The sequence below is a fragment of the Limulus polyphemus genome, unplaced genomic scaffold, assembly GCF_000517525.1.
Source record: "Limulus polyphemus unplaced genomic scaffold, Limulus_polyphemus-2.1.2 Scaffold2551, whole genome shotgun sequence".
NCBI classification, from domain to species: Eukaryota; Metazoa; Arthropoda; class Merostomata; order Xiphosura; family Limulidae; genus Limulus; species Limulus polyphemus.
This window is the reverse complement of record NW_013668161.1, coordinates 77168-102520: the sequence shown is the minus strand read 5'-3', so window position 1 is coordinate 102520 and position 25353 is coordinate 77168. Positions and strand designations below refer to the sequence as shown.

The following is a 25353-nucleotide window of genomic DNA, read 5'->3' as shown; positions in this document are numbered from 1 at the left end:
AACAAGACAATTTTATGTTTCACAAATACTTCATTTATTACGACCATGGTTTCACTAGTAAAGGTATCATCAGGTACAGACTGAAATGTTTTGTAACAGGTTATATATATGTTTAAACAAAGTACTGGAAATGACCTTGACATTCACCTACAGACAAATGGGGTAAAGATTAGGGAGGAGCTTAAGTTGGTTTGGTCATTTAAAACTTTTTCTGGATTTGTTTTAGACATCTATTTATTTCTAAAATGTCCAGACTGTCTAGTTTTTACCTTTTTTCACAGATATGTAAAATTTTGCTGTTTTGTTCTGGATAAATTTGGTGTTTAGTTTAAGTAAAGTGGGATGCAAAGGTTAAATCCATTTTCCTTAATTTCCAGCTTCTAGAATGTTCTTTAATTCTCATTTCTCTGGAACAACCTGTTTGACCTATATACACAGTATTGCAGTCTTTACACGTTAATTGGTAAACACCACTGATACTGTACTTTTCGATATTCTCTTTGTTGTTGCACAACATCTTTCCTAGGTTGTTTTTACAGTAGAAAGCAAGTCTGTAAATTTCATTTTTCAGTGAGTTATACATTTTGTGAAAAGGTTTTCCAATGTAGCTCATCTTAAACCATTTCCTTTTATTTTTGTTGTTGTTTGGTACAGTATGTGGGTATATTGATTTTAAATTTATGGCTTTAAAATTTTTAAACAACAATATGTTAATTAACCATTGTTAACAGCAATTTGTTTTATAGTTTTTAATTTAGTTTCATAATCTTCAGATGACAAGGGTACAGTGATAAGTCTGTGTAACAAACTATGGAACACTGCAAGTTTGTGAGACATTGGATATCTTGAAGAAGCATGTATGATGGTGTCACTGTAAGTCAGTTTTCTGAAGATTTTGACAGAATGTATGCCATTATTTATGTCAATATTTAAATCCAAAAAATTGATATTTACACCAAATTGCATAGTAAATTTAATATATTTGTTTTGTGAATTTAGAAAAGTTACAAAATTGAGCTGCCTAGTTTCTCCTCCTGCCTATGCCTCTCAGTCACGTGTCATTTCTGGGTAGATATCCAAGCCTTCTTTCTCTTAGGTAAACCTATTCAATCAGGTAGGATACATTTTATCATTACCTCCTTTTTTTTTTACATTTTATTCCAGTCCTTCTCCGTAACAAGCCATAGGGTCAGTTTTAGTGTTCCCTGTACCCCTCAGGTTATTGGAGTCCCAAGAGTAATTTTTGGGACCAGTTTACCATTGGTCCTTGGGGCAACTGATAGTTTTGGGGGCTTAGGGCCTGATTTGTTTCCCTTCAATGGAACAAGATTATATATATGTAGACTTCAAACACTAGGGTTCAGGGTTCGATTCCACATGATGGAAGCAGCAATTGTCCCATTGTGGCTTTGCTGTACAATATCCACATTTTTTTACTCCTTCAGACAAGGTACAATAATGTTTTCAACTAATTTGCCTAGATTTGGAGATAATTCTCACAGATCTTTGGGTTCTGAGGTGATCCCATTTTGTCTGGTTCTTTTTTTGACTTTCCCCTCCTTCTTCAATTTTTGTTTCCTGCCTGAGTTTTTAGGAGGTGGTTTGGGATTCCCGGCTGTTTGTTGTCCTCTTGAAGTACAGGGACTGGAGCTCTATTACCACTCGGTCAGTTTTGACCCATGTTTTTGTACTTCCACACTTTGCCATTGTGTCATTATTGGCTCTTTATTGGGTTTTCCATTCTGGTTTGTGGAGGACGATGGTGTTGTATCAGATGCATTCCTCCTCATTATCTTCTCCCCTTGTGCTTGGACTTTCTTGTTCGGGTCCATAGGGGTTGTGTGTCTTCAGTCTGGACTTATCCATTGAAACTCTCCTAAGCTCCTTCCAATTTGGATGGTCCAGGTTTTTCCTTAGTATTTGGACGTGTACCAAAAATCCTACCTGGATGTCCAGATGGGTAATTTGGAAAGTATCCAGGGGCCCAAAAATTATGACCACTATCAACACAATATGAATGATGATGCCACACAGTTTAAATTTACTTTGTGTAAAATGTTGTCTTTATTTTTCTAGCAAAAGTATATCTAAAACTTCTGATAATAAAAACTTATGAATGTTTGGATGGAAAAGGAAAAGAAAACAGTAAATGGTTATAAAACGATGTTAACCTTGAAGCTTATTGCGGCCATCATGTATACTATAGCATAGGCTAACTTATTGATATGGGTAGCTGGTAACAAAACAAAGTAATCCTTAACAGTTAACCCTGGCTGACTGTCATTACACAATACTTGCACTGTGCAGGCAATATTTGTACATGACGATGACACTTATGTTATACATACATATATTTACGTACAAATGTTACGGCATCTACAGCCACCTGTCATTATAACACATATTGAGAGACTATAAGACTGCTGATTGTGCCTGCACTATCAGAGAAGTTAGCACAATCGATGGGTGGAGCTTCTCTCAAATATTTTGATAACATAATTGATAATTCCCCCATTAAGATTTGTATGTGCATTTCTCACTTAAATTTCAGTGAAGTGAAATAACAACTCTATGGCAAGGATCACCTCATCCTAATATTTCAAATTATGGTAAGCAGCAGCTAGCTACAGTTGAAACAAGTTAAACTAGTTATACAAAAATGTAGAAACTTTTGGAAGATCATATTTATATTGATACAATAACTTCCAGTATTTACTATTATAAATCACACAGTCATCAGGTCTGAAAGTTTCCTATGAGCGATAGACCTCAATTCTGTCCTAGAATGTTAATTGTGATGCGCTATAAAATAGCAGTAACCACAAACCGACTGCATGTACTGAAGGCAACTTTTGAGAGTATGATAAACGGTTGAATAACATAATTTAAATGGTACTCCAGGATTTTTTACACTGTTAAACTTATAGATCAATGACTTACTAATCAATGTCTTTGGCCCACCACTAGAATTTAATCTGAATCTATCACTATGATTGCTACCACTTTTGTCTTCACTCTCTGTGTCGTGACTTTTTTTGCTTGTGTTTGATTTTTGCTTACTATTTTCATTTAAAAATAATAGTTTGTCTGCAGGTCTGTTTACATTACTTTGACTTAAACTTTGCACAACTTTATTTTTACGAAAGGGGTTGTAAGTTTAGAATCAGGTAAAAGTCGTAATGGGTGGGTACCCAGTGAAAACACTATTTTTGCCCATCTTGTTCCTTTCCAGGAACCGTAGTTTTCATAATGGTACGGATGTCTGGCTTTTTCACAAGCCAATCCTGCCTTTATTACTTTTTCTTCTAGGAGTAGAGGCTCAGGTTAGTTGGTTGGGGAAGGAGGAAACTTTTTTTCACCCCACACAATACCTCATTCTTTTTGGGTGTTGTTTTATTTCCTACTTAGTTGGGCCCAGTCTTCTCCATTTTCAGTTTAGGGCTCAGGCAGTTCTGGTTTGCAGCCTCTCCTCCCCTACTTCTTCCATTTTGCATGAGATTTTCTCTCATTTTGGAAGCTTTCATCCCTATTGGTCATGTCCTCTTGTGTTGTCTTCTGTGAGTTTATCAGTCCAATGGAGCCTCATTTGGTAACCTTTCCCTTGGAGCCTCTTTTAATCCTTCCTTCCCAACCGACATAGCCTTCTTGGTTGGATTGGGTCAACACTGTTTGGGTGTTCCTCCTCTTAGTCCATAATGTCTCCTTTCTGGGTGCTTCCCTTTCCAGTTGGGGTTATTTTTTGGAGGCTCAGGAGGTTTTAGGTTGATGGTCTCTCTCAGAGTCTTTTCGCCTCTCCTTCCCTATGTGCTCCTAGTTATTCATTGGGCTTTGGTTCACTTCTTTCTGGCCCTGTGGAGAAGGTCGTTGGTAGTGTTTTCTGACTTCTCTTGTCTCTTGATTCTTCAGGCAAGTGGGCACTTGGTTAAGTGACCTCTAGTGTAAGCCACTGGTCCTCCTGTGTTAAGCTACTGCCTTCAACTTCTTGTGCTGGCTTGTCATATTCTGAGTGCTCTGTATCTCATTGCAGATAGTTTGTCATTGCCCAGTCAGGACTCTCCCCTGTAATGGGGTGTGGACTAATTCCTTCCATGGTGACTACTCCCATTGTTTCTTCCTTGGTATCCTTCCAAGTCCCATGACCATTATCCAATTCCCATTAGGAAGGGATTATCCAGTAGATTCCCCTGGCTTATTTGTTTTTTCTCCAGATTGATTTTGTCTTTTCTGTATATTTCCCTTTGTATTTGTCACCTCGCCCTATCCTTGGCTGCTCATTTCCATTATCCATTGGAGGACTTCTTTGGTGACAGTATGTTGACCGTTCCTCCTACTTTTACTGCTTATTATCTTCACTAACTGGCCATTTTGTGTCCCGAGGGATTTCATCTTCCTCCAGTTGCGATTTTGCACTCCTCTGTTTCTCTGTGAGTGGTAAGTTCTCCATTTCTTTTATTTGCAAGGGCCTTCTTCCATGTTTGAATCCCACTCTGTGTTAAGTGGTGCCTGACCAGGTATACTTAATCTTGAATCCTCACTGTAAGACCTGTGATCATATACCATGCTAGATAACTGTGATGTTGAGGCTCTTCCTACTGCAGATCTGATGTACAATTCCAGATGCCAGTATGTGTTGGTTGATCGACTCTATTAATTTGTTCTCTATGATTTTAAAATACAATATCATAACACATTATCAGGTCATGTTACATCCACTATTGAGATGGGGTGTTCCACAGGATCACTTGTTGAAATACCTCATAATCTTTTGCTTCATTGCTTCATAAATATGCTCGTTCCTGCCTGTACACTCATGGACTAACATGGGTAAAGCAGATAGGAATCACTGCCTATCTCTGATGATCCATGTTGTTTGATTGTCATCCTACAATGGATCTTATGTACAATTCCAGGCACTACCAGGTGTTGAATGATGCACTTAATTAATGTGATTGTTCTGCTTTTTAAAATAGGGTATCATGGTCAGCCATTGCACTGTTTTCAGTGATGCAGTCCTCTGGACTCTCTAATGCATTATTTCCCTCCTTCTTTTAGTAGAGTGTGGGAGTCCTTGCCACTTAGCAGTTCCATGGAGGATTGTCCTCCTGAGTGTGCAAAATACCATTCAGTTGAGAGAGTAGCATGGTGGCATTCTGCTGGTGTAGATAGCGTGACACCCTTCCTACTGCAGACCTGATTTATAATTCCAGATGCCACTATGTGTTGGATGTAGAGCTGTGCCACATATATTGCAGTTTGCCTTCCTGGCTGAGACATCTTCCTTCATACTATCTGTCAGATGCCAGTTCCCAGTGGACATAGTATTGGTTGGAGCTAGACCAGCCACATAAGTCTCCACATGGGTTTGGATGGTTACCCTCCTCCTACTGTAGACTGGATGAAAAATTCCCAATGCTGCCAGGTTTTGGACTTTAAATGCACTCCATATAGCTGTTTCTCTTCCTTCCATCCACTGGATGTTGGTTTTCAGTGGATCTGGTGTTGGTTGTAGCAGGATGAGACATGAATTCCCCTCAGATGTAAGATTGGGAATTGTCCTCTTTCAGCAAATTGGACAAAAAAATTCCCAATACTGCCAGGTTTTGGCCGGGAGATGAACAACCACCTGAGCCCTCCACCTTCCTACCATCTACTAGATGCTGGTTTCCAGTGGATTTGGTGTTGGTTGTGTTGGAGGTGTGCACCAGCAGTGGCAGGTTTTGGTACAGAAGCTCCTCTTTTTAGTGACACATTTCTAATGGGCAAAGAGTATACATGGGTCAGAAGTGATGTGGTCTCCCACAGGTGTTTGTTTTTAATTCCTTCTCACACACCATGGTTTTCCTTTGGGCACTTCTTTAAGGGGAATCATCTTCTCACCAGCCCTCTACCTGTTCAGTGTGGGATTCTAGCTTTTTTGTGAGATGAGGTAAGATATCATATCAAAAGTTCACATTTTTCCTCAACTGAAAATATATTTCCGATAGATGCTTACCTCCTCTCACATTTCTCACCCATCCTTCCTATTTCCAGTGTGGTTTGTGTGATCTGATGAATATCAAAGTGGCTAAAAGCTGCAAGATTAAAGAGGGTGCTAGTTATAATAGGGGTAGTGTCACACTCCTATTGGTGGAGGGTTGTTACATAATCATTTGCATGTTAATATGCAGATATTTCACATTAACTTATGTGAGGGTAAGTGGGAGCATCAAGGCTAGTGGCGAGCAAAAAATTTTGCCAAAAGAGGGCAGTATAGGTCAAAAAAGTTTTTTTGGGAGAAGAGATATCTATCAGAAATACATTTTCAGTTTAGGAAAATGTTAACTTTAGAGGAACCCACAAATCTCTAATTAATCCTTATCTAAATCTTTGTCATATTAAGTTTTTGGCTTATTTCCTTATAAGACTGGTAAGCTGCAAATCTCATTCTTGTATGAAACTTCAATTAACTGTATTGTGTTTTGACAACATCATTAACTCTCACTTTGATGTCACTTCAACAACTTCAGTAGTGAATCTGGCCACTGTTGATCCACCTACTACTTGTGTGGCATTGGGATCCACACTTTCTGCTGAGGAAGTCTCGGCCCTGGTACATCACGAATTAGAAACTATCATGCAGGTTGCTATGTCTCCAGGAATGCAGCTAGATATCCTGTTCCTTAATCAATCTGGTCAGGACAAAGAGGATAAGGAGAGCTTTTTCCAACCTCTTTCCTTTGAAGTGCAGTCCCATGCTACCTCTTTGGATTTACCTCATCCTTCATCTGCTTTTTTTTGACATAATTTTCCAGGAATGTTACCATTTTTCTCTCCCCTGTGTCTTATGATTCTTCCTCCTACCTTCATTGGATTATTTGGTTTTTACCCTCCTGATATTCAAATCAATACTGATTGATTTTTTAGCACAAAATTGTTCTTTGTTGTTGGGATCTTTTTAGAAGGGATGCCCTCTTGTCACACTTGTGTCTCCTTAATTTCTATTTACCCCTTTCCATACGGACCAAAGGCCATGTCATCGTGTTTGTTGACTTGCATTCAAAACTTTATTGAACTACTATTTTATGAATTTATGTCATTAAGTTTGGTATCAAACTATAGATTATAATTCAAATTTTAGTATTATATATTATTTAATTTCTTAATTTAAAAGTAAATATTAAAAAAACACACCTAAACATAAATTTTTGTGTGTCATGTGGTATGTTGAATGCAGCACTGGTTCAAATTAGATGTTTGTGATGTCAAAATACAAATTCTATAGTATCGTACGAATTAGGAACTCAAATTACCAATATTGACAAGCTAGAATTTTAAATAAGAACCTCCTATCTTTTCTATTTGCTGAGATATCGCCCGTCTACTATAGTTCTATATATGTTCTATATATGACATGTGAATAACCATTCAAAACCTCAGAATGTCCCCCCTAATGGCTTTCTCAGTCATTTTAAAGTTTAGGATTCCATCTCATTATTTCGAAACAAGATTTGAAGAAGGTAGGTTGTGTTTTTAGTCTGCTCAAATTTCATGTTTTTTTAGACTGAAAAACAGCCTAGTTACTAAGCTTGATAAATTATAGTGGGATTCTATGGTATCAATATAGTAATTTATGATTTTTTTGGTTATTCAGCTGTATATATATAAAACCTAGAAAACATTATTTCATTTCACATTCCCCCACATGCAAAATTTCTTAAGGCTTAGGAAGCTAAGACAAGCAGCAACCAAGCACAAAGGTCAGAACTAGAAGAGATAATTGTTCACTTTACTTCTTTATTTACTGTTCTACATTTTAAGAAAAACAAGTTCAAGAAGGTGTTTGTAAATAGTAATAATTTGTATACATATATAACATATAATAATTGAAATGTGACTGTATTTTATAAAATACTAGTCCACTATAAAACACAACCAAGACAGGTCACTTTGTAGAAATTAAAGGTCAGTTTTATATTATTGGATATGGTAACATGAGTGCATGTATGACGCGTCATTGTAACTTCTGTATTGTTAGCCAGGCATGGCTGAAAGGTCAATATAATAAAAATAATAAATATATATAAATGTATAATGTTATGAGATTTAAGCTATTTCGTCTAAATATTTATGTTTTCATATTATAATTTGTTATCATTCTAGAATGAAAGAGGCATAATTTATATTTGTTTCCTAATTTTTTATCTTGGTTACAAGATTAGTCAAGTCTACCAAACCTGTACAGAGATTTGTTACTGAAAATAACAGATAAAATATAAAAATTTTTCTTTAAAAATGTTTGGTAAGTATCTGGACATTATAAGGATTTTGCATGTAAAATTTGAAAATTTTCTGATGCATAATAGTATTTTTAATCTTAAAAGGAAAATTACTTTGCATGTTGTACATGCAAAAAGGAAAAAAAGGCATGAGAAAAACATTGCTTTAGAAAAAATCAAAATTAAATATTTTATTTTTCAAAAACTACATACTTATTGGACCTTTCATCTGAAATTTGAAATAATTTCATCCACTAGTTCCATTTTTTTAAAGAACTTTCATGAGAATCAAAACATTAAGAGACCTCCATTTGGCTTCCTTTTTGTGCCAGTCTGTATTTGGGGATTTTTCTGATACATTGGAGTCTAGGGTAGAGGCCTCACAGCAATATTCTGCCCTTTCTTCCTAGGTTTCCTGTCTTTCTCAGACCTTTCTTGCCTCACTTCCCATGTCTCCCCCCTGCTTCCTCCTCCCCTACCAGTGTCTTCTTCTAAGGTTTCAAATTGTTCATTGATGTGTTTTCTGACAACAGTTGCGTCAGTGACTATCCCATAGGTTCTGGCATTGTCAGAGCACATTTGGCAAGATTTGTGTACCTGTGACATCCATTTGTCACAGATCCCTAGGTTCTTCAAGTTCTATCAGAAGAACTCTATCCCCCCCTTTATTATAAACACATCCCATTTTCTTCCCTCCTCCACAGGATCCCATTTTATGCCAGATTCTCTCAGAAGTGGTTTAAGATCTTTTACACAAGGACACTATCAAACAAAGACATCACCCTTCTCTGGGGTTTTATTCCCAACTGTTTATGAGTTCCATAAAGACTGTGGATTGGCACCCTGTCATTGATCTGTCCAACCTCATCCACTTTATCAATCTCTCTCAGTTACTGTGGAGTTTTATCTCACAAGCATTCACTCTGGGTCTCTGGAGGTCAAGTTTTACAATTACTCACTATACTTTTTGGTCTGGCATTAATGTATTATGTCTCGTATCATGTGGTCAGAGCATTTGCCTGCCATCTTCACAACCACAGTTTGTGGTTCCATCAGTATATGGATGAATGGCTCATTTTAGCTCTGTCCCAACAAACTTCTTTCACTCACATACATTTCCTTCTTGATAAAACTGCTCATGTGGATGGCTTGTCAAGGTGGAGAAGTCCATCTCAACCCTGAACAGAATGTGATCCATTTGGGAGCATTTTTCATTATCTTCCTCAGCAGGGCCCAGCCTTCTTTTTGTTTGAGGTTGATGGAGCTCTTGGTTTCCAAAGCCAAATCCTCTCCTTCTCTCCTTGCATGTGAGGTTTTATCTCTTTTGAGGACCTGGGTCTCCATGCAATCTCCTGACAATTCATATGTTCTTCCCATCCTGTAAGAAAAGCATCTGTGAATAGGTGCAAATTTGGATAAGGTGTAGGCAGAGCACTGCCAGCCAAGGTTTATTCTCTGTTTAGCCACCAAGCAAAGTCTACTGGAAGGAAGTAGAGAGGAGGATGGTGGAATCCAAGGGATCATGAACAAAATTGCTTTGATCATGCAACACCAACTAAAGACCATGCATTTCTTTACTTGGCTCAACGACAATGGTTTTTCAGTATCCACCAATGCAGGTTATAGTGCAGTCTTATCTAATACCCTCCTTTTCTACTACACCCATCACACTTTTTTCTCCCATCTTTTCCTTTTGTTTGATCCATCCACCCTGTCTGATACTCCTACCTGACTGGAATCTCATTGTGGTCCATCATGCCCTTACCCTTCTTTCATTTGAACATTTGACCACTTGCTCATTGTACCACCTTTCACTAAAGATGTATTTTAAGCTCCTTTTTGCATGTGGACATTGTAGGTCAGATATCTTCACTATCAACATCCCCCATATTCTTTATCTAGATCTTACTTTTTTCCCAAAAACATCAGCAGTGCATGAAGGGGACATTGTGTTCACACCTCTTTCCCTTCCTTCCATCTCTTAGTTGTATTCCCTTGCTGATCTTGATAATCTTCTTTGTCTATTACATGCTCTACATTGTTATGTCACCCACACTTTTATCCATGGATGCCATTCCAACCTATTTGTAACATGGAATACTTCATCTACGTGAGAACTTTCTTCTATTACCCCTACTGAATAGATATGTCAACTTATTCAGCTTTTTTCATCATTATCTGAGGACTCCCATTGCATTTTCTGTGTTTCTTCCCACCAAATACGTCATCTCATCTCCTAGGCAGCTTACTTCAATCACCTGTTAGAGGAGATTTTACAAGCTAGCATGTGAATCACACCTCCTACTTTTATAGCCCACTGCTTGCATCACTTGACTGTCTCCTCCTCATCTGGCTATCACTTGCAACCTGTTTCCATCCTCTACACCTCATTTTGACTGTGATAGGGTTAGTTCTTTTTATTTCTTACCATTACAATGGCCATTTTCTCATTTCTTGGATCCCACTTTGTGGTGAGCTATGTCTGTCCAGGTATACTTCAACATAAATCTGCATCACATGGCCATGTACGTCTACAACACTGGCTGAAGAGATGGGGTGTTCTGAAAGACCACTAGAGGCTGCCTCATGGTGTCTCACTTCATAAATAAAGCCAGAAGAAAACTGTACCAACTCATGGACTATCATGGGTAAAGCAGTGTCGAAATTGCTGCTCTTACTCATAATTCTTTGTGGAAGAAATCAAGACTGGGTTGCTTTTCAAAATAGGGTTTTCATGGTCACCCATTGCACTGTCTTATAGTGGTGCATTCCTCTGGACTTTCCACCACATTGTTCCCCCCTTATCCAGTGAAATATGGGAGTCCTTGTCATTGGGGTGGTGGATCATGGAGGCTTCCAGAGTGACTGATTCCTCTCAGTTGAGAGTAGAGAGGTGATGTTCTGTTGGTGTAAATAGTGAGCACTCTCCTCCTACCACAAACTGGAAAAAAAAAATACCTGAAGCTGCCTGGTTTTGAGCTGAACAAATTTACCACATGCAATTCACCCATCCAGCTGGCTTTTCCATCTTACCACTATCTGGATGCTGGTTCTGAGGTTATCTGGTGCTGGATCAGCATAGAACCAGCCAATATAAGTCCTCACACATGTGGTTGGTAAGGACCCTCCTCCTACCATGGAATGGACAAAAAAAGTTCTGACACTACCTGGTTTTGGACTGGAGTTGACCCACCATGCTGCAGAAATGGTTTAGGTGTAGTAAATACTGCTTAAATTAATTGAAGTGCATATGTTACATTAGTTTATTTTTTATCATTTCTCGGCTTTATTTTTCTCCTTCTTTCGAAACTGTATTCAAATATGACTTTATTTGAAATTGCTCATCATATTTGTTATCCTCCACCATGATATATGCTAAGGTGATTTTCTGGATCATGTTTGTTGCATCCATTCTGAGAGTTTAATTTTATAAAGGTTATTAAAACCATTTTAATAGTCAGTAGTCATTTATGGAATTTGAAATGAGGTTCTTATTTGTAATACGATGTATACAGTGAAATGGAAAAGTATAGTGAAAGTGCTATGAGAATAGTAAAAGAAATAAATAAAATATTGAAACAAGATTTTATTTTTTCAGTGATCAATGACATAGTTGGTACAATGTTTGATTTGAAATTTGTGGAAGAACTCTTCAAATCTCAAGAATTGTACTCTAAGAAGGCATTAAGGTCAGTATTTGAGAAACTAGCCCATGCTTCCATCATGAGACTGAATACAGCCAGTATGGATAAGGTAAAGACTGTACATGCATATTTTTATGATTTTTATTATTCCTAAGCATTTTATCTTTTCAGATACATCTTCAAATGAATTTTTAAAAATGAAAATGTTCTAAGTTTCCAGTTGTCCTATTTCACTAGCCATTTTAAGTTTTTAAAACTGTTTGAATTAAAGTTTCTGCAAAATTGGGCCTTTATTATCATAAATAAAATAATTCAACTGTTTATATATAGATACAAAATAAGTTCAATAACTGAGCCTCAACTTTAAAATCATACTTTATAGTTTCAAATTACTAGTTTAGTATGCTAACATGTGTTTTCTACCCCATGCTTGATATATATATATTTTAATTTTCTATATGTATATATATATATATATATATATACAGGCCATAGTTGTTTGTATTTTAGCATAGAATGTTGATCAAGGAATCATCTAAGTTCCTTTTGCCAGAACTCCTTACTGTTCTGGGTCATTTGCCTAGGGTATCACATGTGTCTTCTCATGGAAAAGATTTCTGTAGAGTTGAACATACTATACCAAAGTGATCTTTTCTATTGATTGACCAGATGATCTCTTATTTTTCAGTGGGAATGACTAACAGTCAAAGGGGAAGTGCACACACTCTTAAATACATTTATTGTTTTATGTAAATAATGCTATGTTTTCTCAATCTGGAACAGTTCATTTAATACATCTAAATATAGAGAGTTCTCTCCAGTAAAAGAACTACACCATCCTTCATAAATATACTCTCTTTTTTTGGTTATTTTTGTGGACCAAAAGAGATAATTTAATGTCTGTCCTATATCTTTAATTTTTCAAAATCAATTAAAGTCAGAGAACTAAGATTTGTTCCATAATACATTTTCTGTGAAACCTCCTATTATTGTGTGGAACCTACTTATTTACTTTTAAAGGAAATCAGTGCACCTGAGAATACCACACTAGGCAAATCATAAAATTGATAGAAGCAATAATTATTTAATCCTCTAAGTAATAGTTATAGACTGAAATTTCACATTTTGCATAATTCTGACTGATATATAAAATTTCCACCAATAAAAAGCTTCTGTATTTGTGCATTAAAACTAGTATATTGTTTGTATTTAACACAGTTGTGATTGCAAAAGTACAACAGCATTAGATTCACAAATGTCACTCACCTCTCTGCATTACAAAGATCTATTACCTCATGCACACTGCTGTGTAATTTCCTGCACATTCCACAAACCTTGGAGAAGCTCCCATCCATACATGTGTCAAACATGTATTGTACCAGCCATGGGACTTGTACTTGCCACCCATAGGAGGGAAACACATCCTCCATGCAAAGTAATCCCCATGAGTTATACACATGAACACAGGCTCATTCTTTCCTTAGCACTGCTTGTCTTTAGAATTTTTTTATTACATTTGTTACAGTTTTTTAACCTTAACCTTTCATTCATATTCATCATGTAGTCTTTCTCTTCTTAATTTTCTTGATTATATGAAAGAAAAATACTAAATTTTAAAATTATCTGTTTGAACTTTCATTTGAATTATCTTCTATTTTATTTTCTTCAAATTGACTTTGTATTTTTGGAACACATCCCATTGTTTATTGTTTAATCTAACATATAGAGAGTTCTTCATCAAGTGGTGCAATCCTATTGGTATTAGACTGCATGGATCTACCCCTAACTTGGGAAGTATGGCTGGGGTGTTACCTGGTATTGTAGTACAAATTAACCCACTACAATATGAACTAAGCCATTCTCAATGGTTAGATTAATCAGAATAGATATTGAGTTCATATCAGAACACAGGTGTGGGATGCTACTCCCTACACCTGATTTTTTTGTTATCTTTGTTATTTCTTCAGTATAGAATGGTCTGACTTAGAGCCCCAGCCACACTGCACATTCATGGTCAGCTTTCCACCTGTAAGATAATGACCATATAATTGCAGGATTCTAACTTTTTGTGGTGCAGAGAGGTGAATAGTGTTAACATTTTTCCCTAACTGAAAATGTATTTCAGATATATAACTCTTTATACCATCTCCCTTCCCACTTCTGTTGCATTTAGTTTTTCTTTGTCAATTATGAGCCTTTTTTTACGTGCCAGTGCTCATGTAGACTACTGTGCATGAAGGATATGTCTCCCTCCTATTGTTGGAGGGCTAAAGTTTGGTGATGATTACATCCTAGGCTGGTGCAATACACATTGATATATGTAGAGATAGGAGCTTTGTTCAAGGCTTGTGGCATATGCAGGAAATTACACAGAAGTGCATGCAAAGTAATATCTCTATGTGATGCAGAGAAGTATCTGTCTGAAATATATTTTCAGGTAATGAAAATGTTATTGTTAAGTTTACTCTGGTTGCCTTTATATGCCATATAAAAAGATTTTATTATACTAACTTTTATTTTAGTAAGATGAAAAAAATATTATTGTTATTATTATAGTTTTGTGAAATTGTGATGTACACAATTGAAAATGAGCTGAAAATGAAGATCAACATCTGCCTAAGATAATTTCTAATATTCATTAAACCTGTCTAATGTAATTCAGGAATGCTAGATGTTAAAACTATTTCCTTCAACAGATACCAATTTAACATTTTAGAAAAATTCATATAGTTTTGAATATGTTTTATTTAAATATTTTTTAAATATTTATTTAAAAAATGTATGTAATATTCATGCTTGTTTTCAGCTCTATGACCTAATGACAATGGTGTTTAAGTACCAAGTGTGCTTGTGCTCTTGTTCAACTGACTTACTGATGATAACTTTGAATCACCTTGATGGAATCCGTGCTTTTGTGTCAGAAAGTAGTGCAGTTTTTAGCCAAATTGATAATGTCTATTTTCTGTTATTAAAGGTGAGAAAGTATAAATATTTTTTTCTTAGTTTTACATCTGTAATATAAGAAATATGATTCTGTTTATGCTGTCACATATAGTTAGAAACTTGCATAATTCACATAGTTGTTGAGGAAATGTTTTACAATGCAATCAGTTATTTATTTAGATAATTAAAATTATATTGATATAGAGCTTGTAGTAGGTGTTTTATTGGATGAAATTCATTTAACTAAATTATAAACCTTAATGAGTTCTTATAGATAGGAAAATAAGTTTAATCTCCTCTCTTTTTTTTCAGACTTATAAGAAAATGGAAAGTGGAGAATTCCAGTTTCTGAGATACACACTATTAAATTTTTTTCAGGATTTACAAATCAGGGTAAGCAAAAATAAATCAATTTAGATTTTTTGGTACAGTTATTATGATTCATCACCATTAGTAGTTATATTCAGTATAAAGAAAAACAACTTTCCTTAAGGGCTTCTTCTTACACAGAGTTATAAAGGAAAATATTAAGAAAATGTTTTATTTAGAGCTATTATAAAAACAGCACTTAGAATTGTGTTACCACCTTTTGACCTATCCAACATTTAAGAGATCATTGTCTTTTCCTTAAAGTTTCAACTTCAATTACAACTAAAACATTCTGAGATGAAACCTTATCTCTTCTCTTCACACAGAATAGTATGATTCTTTTATTCATCTGCATGCCACTATCCTTGAACTACCTCCCACCTAACAAAACACGTGTTTAACATGAAAATTGTCAAATTTCACATGCTAAGTCTTTATAATGTCCACATAGTTATCAAATGTTTCTTAAGAAAAATATATATATTTTATCTGTTATTTTCAGTAACAAATCTCTGTATACAGGTTTGGTAGATTTGACTGATATCATAACCAAGATAAAAAATTACGAAACAAATATAAATTATGCCTCTTTCATTCTAGAATGATAACAGATTATAATACAAAAACATAAATATTTAGACTAAATAGCTTAAATCTCATAGCATTATACATTTATATATATTTATTATTTTTATTATATTGACCTTTCAGCCTTGCGTGGCTAACAATACAGAAGTTACAATAATGCATCATACATGCACTCATGTTACCGTATCCAATAATATAAAACTGATCTTTAATCTTTACAAAGTGACCTTTCTTGGCTGTGTTTTAGTAAACTAGTATTTTGTAAAATACAGTCACATTATACATTATATATGTATATAGATTATTGCTATTAAGAAATAAGTTTTTAAACTTATTTTCCTAAGAACATAGAACAGTAAATAAAGAATTAAAGCAAACAATTATCTCTTCTAGATACGACCTTTGTACTTGATTGCTGCCTGATGTAGGTTACTAAGCCTTTTAAAATTTCACAAGTGGAGGATATTAAACAAAATAATTTTTTTTAGGTTTTATACATACAGTTGGATAACCAAAAAAATCCTAAATTACTATATCATTACCATAGAATTCCACTATAATTTATCAAGCTTAGTAACTAGGCTATATTTCAGTCTAAAAAAAATATGAAATTTCAAACAGTCTAAAGACACAACCTACCACCTTGAAATAAATGGCATTGTAGTACTTTAAAATGGCTAAGAAAGCCACTAGGGAGACATTCTGAGCTTTTGATTGGTTAGTCATATCATATATAGAAGTAAGTGTATATAAGGGAGTGTTTACAAAATTGGAAGGAGGTGGGTGGGGTGCCACCAATGTGTTTGATTCATTACATGAGCAATATCTTACCAAATAGAAAAGATAAGAGGTTCTAATTTTATATTCTAGCTTGTCAATATTTACTTTTAAATTAAAAAATTGAGTAATGTATAATGCTAAAATTTGAATTATATTCTACAGTTTGATACCAAACTTATTGACATAAATTCATGAAATAGTAATTCAATAAACTTTTGAATGCAAGTCAACAAACGAGATGACATGGCCTTTGACCCATGACTGTGGAAAGGGTTAAGTATAGTTACTAAGAATTTGTCTGTGAATATATAGAGTCAGTGTTTACTGCTCCAAGTGAAAAGTGATTTTCAAGTAAGATCAAAAATATTTTTTCATCTGAAAATTTTCGATTTTCATTTGAACAATCTCTAAACTTCCTTTTTTTGTTTTTTTGAAAACGTTATATTTTATACTATTTTCTCTACCCTAATTCTATACAGGATCAGTCAATTTTACCAACCTCATAACCATCATAACACTTTAGAGGTTGAAAAAGGAAGTGCTTATATGAACATGAATATATATATATATTGTTACTACTTATTCATAATTGCTTAATGTTTAATTATTTTTCTTAAACCAACACAATAAATAAAAAATATATTGAAAAGCAATGATTCCTAGTACTTACAACGTTATGAAATTGATTTGTACAAGCACGTCAAACTTCCTAAATCTTGACGTAAACCTCCTTTATTCTCTCAAGTGGAGGGGGAAAACAAATTAATTTTTGTAGATTTCAAACCATAAAATTATCAAATTACTATACTGGTACACATAAAACCACTGCAATTTATCTGTTATATGTGATTTTAAAAAATCTCATTTCTGTTCAGAGCAACAACTTATTCAACAGTCTCTCACATTTCCACTCAAATTACAAGTTCCCCTTCAAGCCAGTTACAAACTACTGTCAGATTTAAATAGTTTGGAATGTGCTCTTTCTATTGGTTGTAAACATGTTCTTAAGAGAAGTAGGTTTAAATAGAGAAGAGGTTTCAAAAGATTGGAGTAGTGGTTGAGACTACCCTCATAGGTTTGCAAAATATATTAATATCACAGCAAATCCAAAAGATGGGAGGTTCCTATTTTATATTTTAGCTTTTAAATGTGTGAAATTTGTTTCTCATTTGTTAACCACTATAGAAGTTGTATGGTAGACATAATATAATATGAACTGAGCAATAATACAAGAAGACATGCCATAGGACACACAGAGAAGCATATCTGGCATTTATTTTAAATATTTTCTTTCAAATTAAGAAATTTAAACATATACAATATTTATATTTGAATTATAAACTACATTTTGATGCCAATTTTATTGACATACAATGATAATAATATTGTTTAATTAAATTTTGAAAATAACTTTTTTAAACTTCGTGACATGCACCCTTTGACCTGTCTATTGAGAGAGGATTAAGTAATGAAAAACCACCATTTGAACAACAACAAATATGTAAGTGTATATGACTATTCACACAATAAAGGCTACTGAATCTTACCTTAAAATATATAAGCTTGATAAAATACTTAAAATCACAATTCTCAATTTTTATGTCAACTTAGTTTCACATATATTATTAAATAATATCTAAAAGATCATCACTTCAAAAAAAAACGGATATATCAAAAACAAAAAATAGGGATATGTTGGGTCTTTTACATGCAAGAGAATCCTGAACCTTATGGTTAGAGACAGTTCAATAAAATATTATCCAGTGACAAAGATCCAGTTTAGATGCTACTTTAGTTTTTGGGTTATTAAATAAATAAAGATAATTATTTTCATCAGGAACAACAGAAAAACTTAATTTTGTCCTTCTCTCTTCCTCATAAAATTTAAGAATCTGTTGGTGTAACTTAAGATTGGTTTGAAATTATCTTAACAATATAATTACAGTTGTTTCTTATGATGTTTTGGTGAAAAATTGAGAATTAATAGAACAGGCTTTATTTTGTAGTTATTGTGGTAGTCTACTGTTTTCCACCAGAAGTTTGAAAGCAAATACATAATTTCTACTCTGGTACTGTCACGGCTGTGCCTGTCCAATTTATGGAATACGGTCGTGTATTCAAGGCACGGCTTCGCGCCAGTTGGCAGTCGACTTAGTGTGAGCAATGTCATAACAAGCTTTTCTAGATCAAACCTTCTGTTGCTCTTTGGCTGTCTTGTTTCCATAAGGATCAGAAGGAGGATATTTTTCCTGGCTAGGCTATACATTGGTCCCAGTTTTTTAACTCTTTCTTTTCTTTTATCTGGTACTGACCCACCAATGTGTAGACTTTGTGACACTCAAGTCACAATAGCCCACATTTTACTGCCATGGCATAGTTATGACCGTAAGCGCCGGCACCAGTTTAGACATATACTTTCTATAGATTTACCCCTGACATTGGACAGTGTCATTGGTGATGGTGACACTGTCCAACTTGACCGTGTTTTTAGCTTTTTGTGAGTTTTAGGCCTTTTTAATTCTATTTAAATGTTTTTACCTGATTTTCAAACATTGTTTAGTTTTAACTTGATTTATTTTTATACTTTATAGTCTTTTACCTTTACATTTTTACCAGTTATTTTGTGCAAATAGCCCATTGCTTTGTGCCAAAAAATGCCAAACAATGGCTTCTTCTGATCTCATGCCTCCTCCCATAACTGTTTCTCATCTTGCACACTCCCATATCATTTACTAGTTCCTCCCGCTAGAGGTTCGACATTTCATCATGTGTCTCGACATCAAGTTCATCATCGTCAACAGTTCTGGTGACTATCAGGTGATTTCTGATGCAGTGGGGGCATGTTTAACTGATTTTGTTCCCCTGTGGCAAGAATTAACTATTGATTCTTGGGTGATCCAAGTTTTGTCAGAAGGATTTTTCATCCATTTCTTTTCCTTCCTCTTTGTCTCCTGTACTGATTTCCTTCCCACTGTCTCGTCAGTGTTTATTCAAGGCTGTGGAGACTTCTCTCACAGAAAGCTATCAAGCCTGTCAACCATCCTTCTCCAGGCTTTTTGTCATCCTCAAGTAAACCAGGGACTGGGATCTTGTGATTGATTTGTTTCTACTCTACCATGGAGCCTCAAGTGGACTTTTTCTCCAGGACTGTTGATGGTCAAGGTATATATTTTGAATGCTTATTTCTCATTAGCCCAGACACTATATTTGGTTTTTACACTATGGGGTCGTATATCAGTTTCATGCCTTGACTTTTGGGCTTGATTCAGCATTGTATGTATTTTGTCAGGGATCAAAGCCTTTGCCCAACTTATACATGCTTGATGGTTGCATTTTCACCACTAGATGGATGACTGGCTCCTGTTAGATCATTTCGAACTGGAGTCTTCTCAACACACATCTGATACTGACAGAAGCAGCTTGTGTTGGTTGGATTCTCAAGTTGGAGAAGTCTTTCCTTTTGCCTACCCAATATCTTATCCACTTGGGTGTATTTTTCAACATCCACCTTAGTTGGGCCAGATTTTCTCCACTTTGTCACCATTTGATGGAGCTTTCACTTCACCATGCACTTGCTGCTCTCTCTATTTCTGCATGTGAGGTTCTATCACTTTTGGGGACTTGGGCTTCTATGAAAGCCCTTATTCCCTTGTGTTGAGAATGTATGTGTTCTCTTCGGTGAATTATGCACAACCAATGGAATCTTATTTGGTATCCCTTGTACTCCATAGTTACCCCTCCTCCTTCCCTTACAGATGATCTGCATTGGTGGTTGAAAAAGGACAACACAATGATGGGAGTACTGCTTCCTCCACCTCATTTGGATTTGCGTCTGGGGGCATGGGTCAATCAGTAGAAGGCTTCTGGACAATGGTTTAAGAATTAAAACTCTTACCAATTCAACATCTTGGAGCTTCTGGCAGTATGACATGCTTTGGATTATTTTCTTCTTCTGATATAGAACTGACTCATCATAATCCATTTAGACAGTTCCACCATTGTGGCCTATATCAATCACCAAGAGGGCACCCATATCTGTTTCCTTTGTGATCGAGCATTAGAACTCCTTTATTGGGCCCACATGCTGCAGATAAGTCTCCTTGCTTGTCATGCTCTGGGTGCTTTCAACCTTGTGGAGGATCATCTTTTAAGACCTGACCAGGTTTATCCCATGGAGTGGTCTCTCAACCCTCAGGTTTTCTGGTGGCTATGCATTTGATGAGGTACTCCTCATCTGGATGTTTTTGGCACTTTCCTCAGCACCAAGTTACCTCTTTTTTTGGTCTCCGATTCCTTATCCTGAGGCCCTGGCTATGGATGCTTTCAGTCCGGACTGGACTAATCGGTACTTTTATGTTTACCATCCAATCTGACTCCTTTTCAGGGTGAATTTGATCATCCATGTCACTATTTGTGTTCCTTTTGATTATTCCTTACTGGCTGGCACAACCTCGGTTTCCTCATCTCATTCAACTCCAAACTATCCCCATTGCCTCTTCCTCTCACCCCTTCCATACTCAGTCAACCTGTGGTCACCAGTCATTCATCACACCCTCTGAATTCAAGCATGGCAAGTCCCTGGTAAGAGGATCTGGATTGTCTAGGCTTGTCAATTCCCTTGTAGCATGGACCATTCTCCCTTCCTCTCTTGAGGTTTATCAACATAAATGGAACCTCTTCTGCCATTTGTCATTGAATCGGTTGTTATTTCTCTTTCTTTGCCCACTGTTCCTTTTCTTACAAATTTCCTCATCTGGCTGTTCGATCATGGGACTTCTGTCTCTTCCATAGAATGTAATTGAGCAGCCTTATCCAAAACTTTCTGTTTTCCTGGTACCATTTGGTGTTTATCTCTCCTACTATCTCTCTTTTATTGCATTCCTTCCAGTTTTGTAGACCTCCTCATCGAGTGGCTCTTTCGATTTGGAAGGTCAACATTTTCTTCACTGCCTTCATACTCCTTCTATTTCAACTTTTGTTCCTATGTTCAATGTTTCATTTATCCCGTAAGACATATTTCCTACTCCTTTTAGCCTGTGGGCATCCTTGGTCTGATATATTTGCCATTGACATTTCACATACTTTGTTCCATTCCATATACGTTCTCCTTTATCTGAATTGTTCTTTCCTATCCAAAACTTTGATAGCTCAAAAGGGACATTCTTCCTTCTCACTGATTTCATTTCCATCCATTTCTCACCTTTATTCCCAGTCAGACACGGATAAACTTCTATGTCCCATATGTACTCTTCATTGTTACATTGCCTGCATGGCCTCCTTTCATGGTTCCTGTTCCTGCCTTTTCATTCCCTGACACCATTCCTTTCTATGTGACCTTTCTTCTTTTAACCTTATATGTTGGATTAAACAACTGATTTGATTGGCATATTCTTCCCTGACTCGTTCTTCCCAAAATCTGTTGCAGGTATCTTCACATCAGATCAGGCACCTTAAGTTTTCCCTTGTGTCTCACCTCCATTTTCCATTGGAGGAAATTGTTACTACACCTCATATATTCATTACCCACTATCTTCATGAGGTGGCTGTTTTTTCATCATTGGGGTATTGCCTTCTGCCTGTCACCATCATTCAGACTTTGGTGTGGCTGTGATTGGTAAGTTATCTTTTCTCTATATATTTTTTTTCTTCCAGTGGCATGTTCCATTTAAGTTTAGGATCTTGCTCAGTGGCGAGCATTGCCTGTCCAGGTATGCTTCCTATCTCTCAAATCCGAAACATACAGCCAATAATGCACACTGTTCAGATGGGGTGTTCTACAAGATTGCTAGTAGGTTTTCCTCATGCCATATTTGTTTCATAAATATGCTCATTCTGGACTGTTCTAACCCATGGATTTACATTGGTAACACAGAAGGGTTAGCTGCCCATCCCTTCGATTGAATAAATCAGGGATGGTCTGATTTTCAGTATAGGGTTTTCATGGTCACCTGTTGCACTGTCTCTGGTGTTTTCATTCCTCTGGACTCTCCACCATGTTTGTCCTCCCTTGTTCTTCTAGTGAAGTATTAGAGTCATTGCCACTTTACAGTTCTGAGCCACTGGATGGTGGACTATGGAGGAATCCTCCTGAATGTGATCACCTACATTCAGTAGAGAGTAGGGTGGTGGTGTTCTTCTAGTGTAGATGGCATTTGATGCTCCAATCATGCTTTTCACCTCCATGTGATGTGTCCCAAAGGTTGATATTGCATCCAGCTTCTGTGCAGTGGTACCCAGAGATTGGCATTGTGCTCCAACTTCTGTGAAGTCCTATCCAGGGGATAATGTTGCACATGTTTCACAAAAATATGCTCCACCTCTGTGCAGTGGGTCCTGGAGGATGATGTTATGCCAAGCTTCTGTGCAGTTCTATCCTGAGGGTAAAGTTGTGTATCTTTTACAGAAATGATCTACTTCAGTGCATTGGGACCTGAAGGTTGATGTTGCACTCCAGCTTTTGTGTAGTCCTATCTGAGAGATGCTGTCACATTGTAGTGTGTCTGTCACATTGCAGTTTACTTCTCCAATTGGGATCCCTCGTTCTACCATCACAGAGAGTGGTTTTGGATAAGAGCTGGACCAATCCACATAAATCCTCACATATGTTGGTTGTGTTTCCTCATACTAAACCAGTTTAGTAGTTTTACATCATGATCTCCGTATGGTGGGTTTTCCTCCTACCACAGCTAAAAAGTTGTATTCCCAGTGCTGCTTGGTTTTGGACTGGAGTTGACTGGCTGCATATGGTGGAACACACCCTAGTCACCCTACAAATTGGGCACATTCATTTTAGCTCTCCCCACATTCCTGTCTGTGTATGGTTCTTCACCAGGATTGAGATTTTGGTATGTTGTAGGTTGGTTTTTGAACCCACCAGGTTTATCTCTTCCTTTTTGTTCTGCTCCTCCCATTTTCTGCCCATGTTTGCAACACCTATTACCACACTGGGTGCAGAGTATACCTGGTACAGAAGTGGTGCAGTCTCCAACGTGTTTTCCTCACCCAATGGGGATCAAACTTTATGGGTATTCTTTGGATGTTTTCAAAGGATACTTCTTTCTATCCCTTACACTAGTCCCTCCATGTATTCAATGTGGGATTCTAGCTGTACATGTGAGAGAAGGAAAGGTACTGTATTGGAAGTTATTATTTTCCTGTACTGAAAATATATTTCCGATAGGTACTTACCTCATCTGACACTTCCCACCCTTCCTCACCACTAAAAACTAGTGATTCCTTTCAGCCTAATCTTGAAGTGGTAGTTCGGTAAAATCGAATAGAAGGAATCACATGTGTCAGGAGAGTGTGTTGCACTCCTTTTGGTGGAGGGTTATTGCATGATGATTTACATGCAAGATGCATTGAACCAAGTTGATTGTGGGGTACTTGGGGGGTCAAGACTTGTTGCATGTGAAAATATTTTTTGCACTGAATGAAAATAACTATACATGTGAGAGGAGGTAAATACCTATTGGAAATATATTTTCAGTATAGAAAAATAATAACTTTTGTATTGTTGATGTTCAAAATAAGTGAAAGTAATGACTGTTTTGTTTGTTTGTAATTAAGCACAAAGCTACACAATGGGCTAGCTGTGCTCTGCCAACCACGGGTATTGAAACCCGGATTCTAGCGTGTAAGTCCACAGATATACCACTGGGCCACTGGGGGGCAAAGTAATGACATTTAAAAAAAAATTTAAAACATGCATCATGTTTACAAATGAACAAATGGTATTATTTGTATTCTAAATATAGTTATAAATAATTACAACTATTTAATTTTAATTTTAAATTGAATATTTTTAACTGTTTTATTTTCATACCAATCACATTATGGAAATAAAGATATAAGCTTTTCAATTTCTGGATTACAAACTTTCTGAGCTAGTCATTTAAAGAATATATGAATGTTATTTTAGCATCCTTTAAATTTTTTAGGTTAATTTTGGGTTATATGTTCGAAACTGATTAATCCAAGATACTTTTCTTCTTTCATGTAAAAAAGTACTGAAAATATGTTAGTGTTAAATTTTAAAAAGTTAACTGGTATCATACCATTGTAAAAATCAAACATCACTGTGACTGGCATGATGAAGTAAAAATTAGTGTTGTTTGTTATCATAATAATAATATTTGTATTCTGAATAGACTTGCTAGTTCTAATCATTCACTAGAAAATATATTATATGTTATCTTGATATTCAAGTGTTTCCCTTATTTTAAGTACAGGCCTTTATTTCATGAAACCGTGTTATGTTGCCACATCACGGGTTTGATAATTTATTAATGAAACACAGCTTTGTAAACATCTATAAAGAAAGTTTAAATATGATTGGATAAATCGATAGAACAATAATTAGACTATCATGTATAGTAAAAATATAGGTTTAAGTTTCTGTAAATGTTCTTTTTGCTTGTGAATTGTGAAAGTATTTGTGTGTTAAACTATATCTGTTTGAAGGCTACAGAAATGTTCTTCAATGAGAAGACATCAAATAATTGGAAATAAGGTAAGCTTATACAGTCTAAAGATGGATTGAATGAGTAACAAAAAGAAAACTTTATTATCAATTTAATACAGTAACATACGTACAGTTTAGAGAAGTTTTGTCATCATCAGGTTCAAGTAGTTTAGGTGGACACAGAACTATATATGTAATATGAAACAAAGAAGTCATATGTTTGGAGGCTGCTTATGGTGTAGTAAAGGTATCTTGTTTTGTTATTTTCTTGAAACTACAATTTTAATAAATACAGTATGTTTTTTCTAGA

General features: G+C 35.8%; 1 protein-coding gene across 3 annotated transcripts in view; it reads left to right on the top strand.

The window, feature by feature from the left end:
• The window catches only part of LOC106467276 (protein OSCP1-like), a 102242-nt gene that overhangs the window by 5257 nt on the left and 71632 nt on the right, over positions 1-25353 (top strand). For 2 of the 3 annotated variants that reach the window (XM_022395418.1, XM_022395420.1), the window contains exons 2-4: positions 11854-12008; positions 14706-14873; positions 15155-15235. In XM_022395418.1, the coding sequence (XP_022251126.1) occupies positions 11854-12008; positions 14706-14873; positions 15155-15235 (404 nt within the window). Of the gene's footprint in view, positions 1-773; positions 874-11853; positions 12009-14705; positions 14874-15154; positions 15236-25353 lie in introns of those variants that run through there. The other variant, XM_022395419.1, reaches the window with a different exon arrangement.